The sequence below is a fragment of the Dromiciops gliroides genome, chromosome 6 (assembly GCF_019393635.1).
Source record: "Dromiciops gliroides isolate mDroGli1 chromosome 6, mDroGli1.pri, whole genome shotgun sequence".
Lineage (NCBI taxonomy): Eukaryota > Metazoa > Chordata > Mammalia > Microbiotheria > Microbiotheriidae > Dromiciops > Dromiciops gliroides.
Window position 1 is genome coordinate 136,553,719 of NC_057866.1, and position 13,425 is coordinate 136,567,143.

Consider the following 13,425-nt stretch of genomic DNA (forward strand, 5'->3'; position numbering starts at 1 on the left):
TGTTGAGGAAAGACTGATAGTGTTCGATATTTATTTTAAATCAGAGTGGCTCCTAAGAGAAATCTTCCCTCCTACCTTGACACATAATAAGTAAGCCTCTACATGGAATTCTAACATAAAGACTTCTAGGGTAGGGTTGGAGTAGGTGAAGAATACAATAAAGCAACCAATAAGAAATACATTGCAACAATTGAATACAAGTGTGGCAGGAATAAATAGAAATTCTTTAAAACCAGAGTCTACACATTTCTAAAGTTTAAGGATTTCCTGATGCTTCTTCTCCCACTAGAATAAATGAGATGAGGAAACAGGGACAGATGTGTTAACCCGTCAACTTAGAGTAATGGCGTGACTGATGTTTTTTAACTAAAGGAATCATGCCTCAGAGAGAATGAATGAAAATAAGACTGACAGAGTTCCCTGCAAGGATATTGATCCACTGACTCCTTTCTGGTAACAGTTACAGAGACATGAGCTGACAGTAATTAAAATGACTTACACACTGGGATGGTTTCAAACTCAAATCTTCGACTGAAGACACCATAACCTGCTGCTGTGCGCGCTCTGATTTGGAAGACGTATACTGAAGCTGGTTTCAAACCATCGGCAGTAATAGTTGTCTCTTTAGATTTGATAATTGTGTAGCTGGTTTCTTGATCCTTGACCCACACATACATAAATATACCAACAAACAAAGATAAAGATGAGTATTAGAGAAAATGGGATATATCAGATAAATAATTAGTAAAGTACAATTAAAGAATAGATGCTTGAATTCTCATTTAATATAGGCTTAATTTTTAAGAAGAATCAATAAACCCAAATATATTGTTTATGCAGAATTTAAAAATATTCTCTTTCAATTAATAAGCCCTTATCAGCTAGGTGCTAAGGATAAAAAAGCAAAAATGTGACTGTCTCTACTGTCAAGACACTTAGAAGAGAGACATATACACATTAATATATATATGGTAATAGAAAGGAAGAATAAAAGAACACATTAAGTACCAATTATTGGTACTTTACAAATATTCTCTCAATTGATCCTCACAACAATCCTGTGAGATGAATACTATGATCATCCCGATTTCACAGACTGAAGCAAACTGAAGTTAAGTGATTTACCCAGAAACACTTAACTAGTAAGGGTCTGGGGCTGGATTGAATTGAGGTCTTACTTATTCCAGGCCTAGTCCTATTTCCTTTGCACCAACTAGTTCTCTCAAATGGGGAAAGTACTGGAAACATAGAAAAACTAAGTAGAAGAGTTTTTTTTTTTTTTTTAATAATCAAGGATTACAGGAAGTAGAGTAGATGAAGTGCATTCCAGGAATTGGGATGAGCCTGTGCAAAGGGACAAACATGGAAAATTAAGTGACCATAAGGAATGTGGAAAGAGTATGATATCCATCTGCTATATTTTGTAAATGTTATTTTGGAATTTTTATGTAGTCATTTTGAAAAAGAATAAATTGTATTATTAATAGTGACTATTTTCAAAAGTTTTGAATTAGGGGAAAATAACCTTGAAATACAATACTTTCTGAGTCATTGTGTATTCATGTATTTTCAATCATGCTTCCAGTGATAGATTAAAATTGCAAGAAGGCTGGGGTTAGACATAGGTAGAATCTAGCAGGAATACCATCTATTTCTTTTGGGGAGAAGTTTTTACTTCATTCCACTGATTTTCAAAAAATGATAAACACATTTCAAGCCACTACCTGTTTTATATCCATTCTACTGTGTTTCCATTATGTGGGAAAGGCAGAGAGGAAAGGAAAATACATTGGAAAATGAATGGTAAATGAATAGAATGATAATGATCACTGTTCTATCTTTTTACCCTATATAAATCCTGCCAAAGTCACGGATGTTAACAGTGAGCTAATCAGCTCACATCTAACTGAAATCACTAAAGGTTCATTAAGAACCTACAAAGATCATGGCATTATGTTATATTCTGGGGATATAAAGATGAAAAATGCTATACAAATTAGAGCCTTAACATATTTTGTATAATGGACAGCATAATGGATGTTTTATTAAGGCAGGAATTCTTAATGATCAAATATTTATACCTTTCTCAGAACTTTCCTCTATATATTTTATGTTGTTCAATTGTTCAGTAATATCTCATTTTTATGAGCCCTTATGGTCTTCCTAATTCAGCAGATTAAGGCAAACAGAGGTTTAAGTGACTTAACCAGAATCACACAGCTATTAAGTATATGAAACCACATTTGAACTCAGGTCTTCCTGATTTGACACCCAAAGCTCTATCCACTGAACTACCTCACTGTCGCATTGTCTACATATAGAACTTCAAATATTACATTTGCACACATGGTCACAATCTATGTTATAAATTTTTCCACTTAGGATATATTCTGTTCCTCATACTAGATTCTAAATGATTTATTTACTGAATACACAACTTAGATTATCTTTCTGATTAATGTTAAAAATAATTAAGACTAATTAATGGTTAATGAAAGGGTGAGAAATGATTAAGCTTTATATTTTATTCCCAGAAGCTGACTTCTCCAAGAACTTGATTACCTACTGTAAATCTTAATTTTCAAAAATATTTCAGGGAAATAATCTTTAAAGAAAGAAATGTTGTATTGATTTTTAAAAAAAAAAAAGAGTTAATGGGAAGAACATGTGAATATCTTTCTACTAAATGGGAGGACATTGTGAAGAAAAATATCACAATATGTCTGCAGACTCCAATTTCTTATGGAGAATCACTTATAATAAATCATTAATTGATATACACAATGAGTTTATACTATAGTAGATGTAGGCCCTGCCCTCTTGAAGCTTAATGATTCTCACCAGAAATTCAAAGATTTATATTTTTTATACTTCAGGTACATTTATATGTATATATATATATATATATATATATATGTGCGTGTGTTTGTGTGTGTATGTGTACATGTAGATATGTATGCATGTAAATGTATATATTGTATTCCAGTTTTATATATATTCCAGTTTATGTTATACACACACATATATGTATATATATGTGTATATATATATATATTTATATATATGAAGTTTATATGTTACATATTTTTTTCCATCTTTATAAGGTAGGAAACCGGAACTCAGATAAGGAAAGCAAATTATAAAGCTAGTGCCTGATCAACAGAATCATGGTTTTTCCTGATTACTATTCAGTCCAATGATTTTGCCCTCTGTTATAACACATTTTTTTCAGAATTCCATGTTCTAAGAAAAAAAACAAACTCCCCCATAGAATTCCATGTTCAAATCTATGAGGTATGCAGAAATGTAGTCCTAATTAAGCTAACAAGCAAAAACTCTCAAGAATAGCATTAATTACTATTATTTTGAAACTTTTTTATATTTATTTTTTAATTTATTCAATGATATCAAAGCAATTCACCAATACTGATTCAAAGCTAATGGGCATGTATTCAATATATTTAAAAATGAAGAAAACTTGAGTCATTTGCTGACATGTAAAAAAAAACAAACTTTTTTTTTTTCCTTTTAAAGAAATCTGTCATATGCTACACATTCCACTGATTAATTTGAAAGTGAATAAAATGAGATAGCAGACCTGAGTTTGAATCCTGGCTGTGCCATTTGGTACCTATACAATCTTCAGCAACCTTTCTTATTCTTAGGTTCCTCATCTTTACAATAAGACCAGATGACCTCTTCGGTCCTTTCTGGCTCTAGAATTATAATCCTAGAAATTCACTGTTTTCTGGCTACTCATAAAAAATGCCTCAGTTTCTTTTTTTTTAAAAAAGTGGGCAGTGGGTTAGTTATGGTTCTTGAACCCAATTTGAGAAGACAAAAATGATTCTTTTACAATCTCTAGTTCTGACTCTATGACCTTTGGTAAATGATTTAAACTGGCTTACTTAGTTTTCTAGTTGTCAAGGAAGATGAAAAAGCTTGCTTATTTGAGCTTCTGGGCAACTTGTTTTCACAATACTCAATGCCAAACATGATGAAGAAGTCTAAGTCTCAGTAGGTGAAAACCAATTTTGACTACTTTCTTAGCATTTCATTTTGTGCTGGCAGGTAGAAGGCCAGATTTGCCCCAGCAAATATTATTGATTTTGATTATTCTTAGAATACCCAAGTGGAAAACATCAGTGGTACTTGTGAAGACACAAAGCTTGTTAGACTAATCCACTACTTTCTCATTTATTTGTTGCCAGAAGGATATGGTTTCAAGATATTTTTATTGGATGTTACTTATTTATTGTCATTTGTCATAGTTGAAGAATATGATTACAACTAGTATATGCAATTCTGGCATACTTGACTTAATAGAGTTTGATACAAAATGCTGATAAGCTATGATGTCTTTTTTCAGGGTAATGAGGGTTAAGTGACTTGATCAGGGTCACACAGCTAGTAAGTGTCAAGTGTCTGAGGCCAGATTTGAACTCAAGTCCTCCTGAATCCAAAACTGTTGCTTTATCCACTGCAACACCTAGCTGCTCATAAAACATCTTTCTATAATGAGAGTGAATCATTTCTGTAAAAAGTCAGGTTGCATGACAGTAACCCTATACAATTGAATATAGGGTTTTTTTAATAATAAGGAAACAGGAGGCCAATAGAAAAACATCAGGACACTAGAAACTTGCTCCCTAAAACTATGCATTTTACCATATTCATAACACAGAGCTGATTCATCTATGTATGTAATTTTGTGCTTCTCACAGGGGTATCATACCAAGGGATCCAAAAGTTTCACAATTCTGAAAGGATTAAACCTTTAAGTACCATCATGAGCCAGCTGAAGACTGTTATCTCACAGGGTGGCTAGCATAGTACAAGGATGTGTCTCAGAAAACAAAAACCCACACAAACATGCCTGTAGTATATCCAAAATGACCTCCTATTTGCTTTCTTGCTTCATCCCCCAGCAATCCATTAAAAAATCCTCAAACATTATATTTTCTATATCCTAAACTTTAAAAATGCATACTTTCAATAGCTCCATTTGTCTTGCCTTGAACTCTTTTACTAAGAGGGTAGATCTGTTATTTCTCCACTTCACCACTCCTTAGTTGAGCAAATGAGTGACATTAGCTGGCTGCCCAAATGCTGGGAAGGGAGTTATTTGGGATGAGAAGCCAGCTGGCAAGCAACAATCCCAAAGACAGCCTCTCTATCTATGCCTGCCTTGAATTAACAGATGGCAATGGGCCCATCACTATATAGGAAAAGTGAAGACCCCATTGAACTCTATTAGCTCAGGGCAATCACAGACAGAAATGCCAGCTGGTTAATGCAAAAACCCTGGTCTGGAATTCTCTTCTGCTTTTACTAGGATATCAAGCATCCAGTGAAAGGAAATCACCCTGAAAGTTCAAAGTGAGTCTTGAAAGCTAATAACCACACCCTAACTAAGCAGAAAGGTGATAGGGTTACATCTGTGATTTCATTGGTATAGCAAATTTCTATATGAGAACACTCCCTCTACCAATGCAGAATGGCACCTCTTCTGGACGTTGATGGTCCTAGAGAGTTGCCTAGAGAACTGAAAAGTTATATGACTTGTCAAGAGAAATGTAATCATTATATGTCAGGGATGGTCTTGAATCTAATTTTCCTGACTCTGAAGTATGCTTTCTATGCATTATGAACACTGCCTCTCATCATTAAAGTTTTATTCAAATAATTCCACTATATGGCACACCTTGGAAGAGATTTTCACAGTCTATCTCACTCTTCCATTCTCTTCTTCCTCCTCCAAGCAAGCTAGACTGGGGTGGGGGTGGGGGCAGCTAGGTGGCACAGTGGATAAAGCAATGGCTCTGTATTCAGGAGGACCTGAGTTAAAATCCGGCCTCAGACACTTGACACCAGCAGGGTGACACTGGGCAAGTCACTTAACCCTCATTGCTCCAAAACAACAACAAAAAAAACAAAAACAAAAAAACAACAACAAAACAACCATGCAAGACTGAACACACTCTAGAATACCCACACCACATTTTGCCAATGACACTTTTTATTTCATACTTTCTATTTGTCTACTTGCCAATTCCCACAATCCAGCTATAATTTTTAATCTTGACCTGTCATATAATTGGTAGGAAATACTCCAGGGTCCAATCTCCCTCTTCTGCTATAGATTAATTAAAGGACATTTTTTAAAATCACCTACTATGTACCATGAATTATGCTAGGTGCTACTTCTGCAACTTTTCTGCAAATTACAGAGATTCCTAGAATAGTAAAATACAAAATGATTTGCCCACAGAAACACAGTTAATATATGTCAGAGATATCCCAGGTCTTTCTAACTTCAAGTCCAACACTCTCTTTCTTTTGATGCATTGCATGGCCTATTAAATCTTCAAAAGTCTCACAGAAATATCACCTTCAAAAATTTTCATTCTGCCTCCTTAATCATCAATTATATTCTCCACCCAGGGAAATGTAGCACTTTGTTTGCACCACTTTTATGAATTACTCAGTCATTATTTTATGTTTCCTTATAGTCCACATCCTCCTACCCAGTTATAAGTTTAATGAGAGTAAAGGGCATGTTGTACATAAAGTTATTATCTGAAGCACCCTAAATAACATAATACCCTTTACATCATTAAAAAAATAAAAAAAAACTAGTATATGCAATTCTGGCATACTTGACTTAGTAGATTTTGATACAAAATGCTGATAAGCTATAACATCTTTTTTTCAGGGCAATGAGGGGTAAGCGACTTGATCAGGGTCACACAGCTAGTAGGTGTCAAGTGTCTAAGGCCAGATTTGGACTTAGGTCCTCCTGAATCCAAGGCTGTTGCTTTACACACTGCAACACCTAGCTGCTGGTATAACATCTTTATAAATATATCATCTTACATGCATATAAACACAGATTTGCCTTTATAGATTTACTTTTGAATGACCACATATGTATATGCATATGTATTACATACTTTGAAAAGATAAATAACAGAATCATGGATACAAGCTCTAAAGTTTATAAATAATTCTAGAGTTCTTTCTTGGCTTAAAATCATAGTGCAGGTAGAGTAAATAACAGAAAGCAGATTTTCATTGTAAAATGTTATACTAAAATTAAGCATCTTTTATTAACTTTCTTTAAAATTATGGCTTCTATCATTAGGAGTCATAGTAAGAGTTGATTGATTGTGGTACAGTTGAAAGTGTGTTATTTCCAGGAGCATAATATCTGAATTGGTATATCATATCTAACACTTTCTAAATGTGTGCCTGTGGGCAAGTCGCTTTACCTTTTCAGGTCTCACTTTCCTCATCTGTAAAACGGGGAAACTGTTTTAGCTGATTTCTAATTTTTTTTTCTCTAAGTTTGTTATCCTCTTATCCCAGTTTACTTACAATTTCTCTTGATTGTTTTTTTTTTAGGTTTTTACTTATAATCTATTCAAACAACAAAAATTCAAATAGTTGAATTAGAAATAAGTATAATTTGGTATGCATATTTCCATATTAATATATATATATATATATATACATATACATTGGTTATTTTATTTAATTCTTGTGGTAATAGCAAATATATGTACATTGTAAACTCAGAATGATGTAGCTTTTGGAGATAACTTATACTGTACCAAAGAGGGATAGAACACAAAATAAGTTTCTACATTGAATTTGACTGGATCTCAGGTTGTTGCCACTAGGCTACTCAAAGAAATTTAACAACATCCTAAGGCCACTTCCATGGAATAACGTTGTTGTTTGTCCTTTGTTCCCAAAGAGTACCATGACATCGGGGTGATGTCATGACTTGCACTGAATTGGATTTAAGTGAGGAAGAGCTGTGCAAGGTCACCAACCCCACTCTCTCCTCCAGAGCCATCTGGGGTCAGTGGTAAGATACACACACACACACACATGTATTGTGTACACACATGTACACATATATACATGTATGTGTGTACATATATATGTACATATACATATATAAATACATAAATATATGTATATGTATTACATACTTTGAAAAGAAAAGAGCAGAATCCTGGATATAAGCTCTTAAGTTTATAAATAATTCTATAGTTCTTTCTTGGCTTGAAATCACAGTGCAGGTAGTAGAGTAAATAGTATCAGACAATTGTATACAATAGTATCAGAGAAACAATATCAAGACAATTGGAGATGGCCCTGGATGGTTAAGGCAATTTAGGTTAATTGACTTGCCCAGTATTACACAGCTAGTAAATGTCTGAAGTGAGATTTGCGCTCATATCTTTTTGATTCCAGGGCCACTGTTCTTTCCAATGTGGTACCTAGCTTCCCCTATAGAATAATTTACATAACTAGGTACATACACACTCCATTTCCCTACCTTTTTAGCCTTTCACTATTCCTGTCCATGCTATCTATGCTAAAATACCTACTGTCTCCAATTCATATCTTATACTGTTCCACCTTGATATCCCTCAAGCATCCCCACTTATTGAATACAAATCCACTCTATAAAAACTAGCTTATTTGTCATATTTTTGCGAAGTTCTATCAGGAAAACTTATTTTTCTGTTTATCAAAACCTGCCTTTTTTTAAAAAAAAGCTATTTTTCTATCTTTTTTTAAATAGTTTTTCTACTCAGCAATTTGTTGGCTTACCACAATGTGATAAAAAGCAACAAAAGCTACAACTTTAAAAATGATATTTCTAATTTAGTAGGTGGTTGGTTTTTTTGTTTGTTTGCTTTTTTTTCCTTCTTTTTTTTGGGGGGGGGGAGGGTGAGGAAATTGGGGTTAAGTGACTTGCCTAGGGTCACACAGCTAGTAAGTGTTAAGTGTCTGAGGCCTGATTTGAACTCAGGTCCTCCTGACTCCAGGGCCTGTGCTCTATCCACTGTGCCACCTAGCTTTCCCTTTTCTTTTTTTTTTCCTTCTTTTTTTGGCAGGGCAAGGGGGGTTAAGTAACTCGCCCAGTGTCACACAGCTATTAAGTGTCAAGTGTCTGAGGCTGGATTTGAACTCAGGTCCTTCCAAATTCAGGGCCAGTGCTTTATCCACTGTGCCACCTAGCTGCCCCTGATAGGTGTTTTATAAGTAAGCAAGCAAGAGATGAACAAGCATTCAACCTAACTATATACTTTATTGCTCTAAAATATACTGATCAAAATCTACCAATAAGCAATGCCACAGGTCTTGAAGGAGTTTTAAAAGGATATTAACTAACTAAAAATGAATCTCTGGATATGTGGCCATATATACATAAGCACTCATATATGTAATAATTTCTTCAGGCACACATTTCTTTCCTTTTTTTAATCAGCAGGTAGGCTTCTCCTTACTTTTGCATCCTTATTTTACAATACTCCCATATACGATAAGTTCAGCTACTCATTCTTTCTATTAATTTCCCACTTTACCCCACCTCTTTCCTTTTAATTGTGCTATTTTCTTCATGCCATGAAGGTCCTCACTTTACTAAATGCTATATGCTCCATGAAGCTTTTCCTAATTTCTCCATATAACACATAGCTTATTATGTTATAATTATTTTTATATTAATTTCATTCCCTTCCTAAGCTCCATGAGCCTCTCTGAAGAGGAGAACATCACATTTACCAGAAAAAAAAATTCTGTTGTGTAAAGTGTTGCATACAGAATTGGCTAAATAAATGTTTATTGAATTGTCCTGGATTAAGGGACTCTTTAAAAACTATATTTACTCCATGCCATGAAATATAGAATACATATAATAGCCACACTTCAATAGCATGGTGACGAGATAATAGGCTCCTTCCACTTTGTAGTTCTGATGGGCCCAAAAGAGATACAACCATAAAACCCAATATCCTATTATTCTAGAGGAGAGATCTCTAATGTTTTTGTCAGGTCACCTTTAGAGGAACCTATTTCTATCTAATCAACATGACAAAGGCATATCAGTCCACTCTCAGTGTAACATGGGCCAAATGATCTCAATTTCCTAAAAAAGTGAGCTTCAATAGGACTAACTTCTATCTTTAAATATTACATGTTCAGTAAAGAAAGTCCTAGCATTTCTTATTGAGCTATCTTTTCCAGTGATATATTTTGGGTTATTCTTTTTTTAACTCTTAAAAGTATTTTATTTTTTTAATAGTTACATATAAATTTGTGTTCTTCTTAATATTGTGTATTGCATTATCTTTACACCCTGACCATTTATTTCAGAGTGATGAGGTGTGCTTAGGGTGATGGAGTTGTGTTTAGAGCAGCTTAAATATAATTCATGTTCACAAATTCCTTGCATGGAGATGAAGATAATGCATACTCACATTAAGAATAATTTCTTTCTCAAATTACTTGTTCTGATAACTTGTTCAGAGCTATGATTATTATGGACCAGTTTTGAAATGAAAATAGGCTTCCTTCAAATAAATTTGACCAGAATTCTATCACAGTTCAAAATGTTTTCAAAAAATCAATATGGATTCTTTACAAAGGTATCATAGTCATTTCACTTCTCCAGGAAAATTAAGTGCCTTTGGTGAGTTAACCTGAGTAGACTTCTATGTATTCTTTCCTTGTGAATTTTCCATATTAGAATCACTCTCAAGGTATCAGTCACAGATTCTAGCCAAAGTTTTTGTAAACGTGAACGAAGTATAATTTTTTTCCAAGATAACATTACTGAAAGGATTTTGTGATATTCCCCTTCAAAGTCATTATTTGTAAGAAGAGAATTTTTATTTATTGTTTGGGAATTGTTTGAATTCCTCCTGAAACTCTGATGTTTGGCATTCCCTCCATACCCAGTTCAAGGCATGATCCAACATCCTAAACAAATAATTATTCTATTTGATCTTTCTGAATACATGGGTCAGACATAAACCCTATCATCAAAATTTTCTTTAGATCAATGTTTATAGTGATAAACTCATGGAATCATTATTTGCCATTATTCATCCAGGGTTGTAGTTAATTATTTAGTCACAAACAGTTAGGTATTAATTGGTGGTCAGAACTGAATATATGAACTTAACTAATTGAATGCCTAATTGGAGCCATCTCCCAAAGGTATACATTATCATTAGATTTCAATCCCTGAATAATTATTGTGACTTACAGCTGATAATGTAAATTCCAGTATACACTGTTTGATTCAATGCCTAAGTGCTTAAATTTTATTGTCCCCTTAGAGCAAGAAGTAGATATCTAGCTTTTGAGTGAATTTTTATAAAGTCTGAATACAGAAACTTCTAGCTTCTTAAAGAATATCCAGCATAATCTGTTGGATTCGTTGTTATATAAATTCACTGGCTACAGAATCCTAGTGATGTGAACCACTTCCTCTGAAAAGAAGTTTGTAGAAAAGTTAGATTACATATACACAAAACATATAAATGTCCGCAGGGTGCCCATCTTGAGAGATATATTATGACCTAAAAAAAGTTGGCATGAAACCTTTTAAGAAAACATATTGTGGGGGCATCTAGGTGGCACAGTGGATAGAGCACCAGCCCTGGAGTCAGGAGTACCTGAGTTCAAATCAGGCCTCAGACACTTAACACTTACTAGCTGTGTGACCCTGGGCAAGTCACTTAACCCCAATTGCCTCACTTAAAAAAAAAAGAAAACATATTGTGGAAAGTATCTTCAATGGTTATGAATATATCAAAATTAATCAATAAATATTTATTAAGCACCTAGTATATGCCAGGTACTGTGACAAGCCAATATATAAGTCAACTTCCAAGTTGAGCTCCTGGCTATTTTCCATGCTGTTGTAAATGGTTCAACCTTTTGAAGTATCTTGTTATCGATCTTCTGAAATGTGTTCCTACTCTGGAACTTGAATTTGATAATCAACATCAAAAGGTGTTCAATGATATATGAAATAAAGGCATTACATTAAACAATTTCTAAGGCTCTTTCCAGTGCCAAACTTATGATCCAGTGATCCTATATGACCACTTATGACCATTCCTGGTCTTTCTTCTGATGAATTATGAATGCACACTGCAGAAGGATGATATACGTCACAGCTTCTATACTTCACAAACTGAAATATGTAACCACAGCATTGTTTTAACTCTCCTCAGTATTGTGGACTGTACATTTCATGTATTCAGACAAGCCACTTGGGGGCAGAGAATCTGCATGTGTGTTAAACAGAATTGTCATAATATAGAGTGATACAGTCTCCCTAGCTAGAGACATTTTCAAATATTATAAATATCAAAATTTTTTTCAGTCAAAAGGTGCCAATGAACACCTTCATCAGGATACCCAGTACTTCATAGTACTGAGATAGACAGAGAAAAGCTGAAAGGCTATTAAGTTTTTTAGTTTGAGTGAAATTTAAATCTCTGAACAGTGATTATTGATACTAAGAGAAAATATATACTTTCAGTACTCCCACAAGATCATCTAATATCTCAATTGTAAGAGCCAGAAGGATAGCAACATAACTAAAATCAATGTGTTTGCTTTCTAAAGACTATCAGGAACTTTTCTTTTTGAACTCTCTGTTACATTCTCCACCCCCAAACCCATACCCAGATACAATGCTAGTCATTTTGTAAAAAAATTCCAGGAATTAAACTAACTGCAAAATTTTTAGTAAGCTTAAAAGCATGCATTTTAAGTGCTGAGTCCATTCATATTCTAGGTTTTCAACTGATTAGCAGGTGTATTGAGAGCAGAAATATTTGCCTTGTACCTATCCAGATTCAACAGGATTCCATCTCTGTCAACAGAATGGGTACTATATCAGGTATCAGTTAATAGGCAAGGGAGTAGCGGTCCTTTGACATCGCTGAATTTTATTGCTATAAAACCAAAGTAGTCAAAATTCCTAGAAATATCTACAGCATATAACTGCATGAAGTCAAAAAGAGCAAAATTCTTAGGAACTCAAAGGAAAGAAAAACTAACATTGTTCAATGTTCCAAGATGCTGCACAGAGCCTCAGGGAAACTGATTCATCAGACTATTTTTGTGGACCGCATATCAGTGTTTTAATGCTATTTAATATATTGATGAAAAATCATTTGATTTAAATATAGTTTTTAAAATGAAGGATTTAATTTTTAAGTTGAAGGAACAGAGTTCAGGTAATATGTACATTGTAAATTAGGGGAAGAGACCAAGAAATTAGCAGGTAAATAAACTAATGTCCTATGAGGTGTTTGTCTGAATTTTGAAAAAAAATTATATATAAGCAACATAATAGCAATTTCGTATAAAATATGATGCTTTTTAAGATGAATATGAGGCAGAATATATTTACTTTAGATTGTGAATTTAATTCACAGGATTATGCATACCAGGACTGGAAAGGACCTCACAGGAAATCTAGTCAAATCATTTATTTTTCTATATGGTAAAACTAAAACTCAGATAGGCTAAGTTATATGCCTAACATCACTCAGGTAGTTAATAGCAATGTTAGGATTTATCTTAAGCCACAGATTCACA

The 13,425-nt window shown here is 33.9% G+C and overlaps 1 protein-coding gene across 10 annotated transcripts in view; it reads right to left on the reverse strand.

The window, feature by feature from the left end:
- Positions 1-13,425, reverse strand: part of EPHA5 (EPH receptor A5) — a 522,081-nt gene that overhangs the window by 122,201 nt on the left and 386,455 nt on the right. For all 10 annotated transcript variants that reach the window (XM_043970528.1, XM_043970532.1, XM_043970530.1 and 7 more), the window contains one exon: positions 500-659. In XM_043970528.1, coding sequence (XP_043826463.1) covers positions 500-659 — 160 coding nt within the window. The remainder of the gene's footprint in view (positions 1-499; positions 660-13,425) is intronic.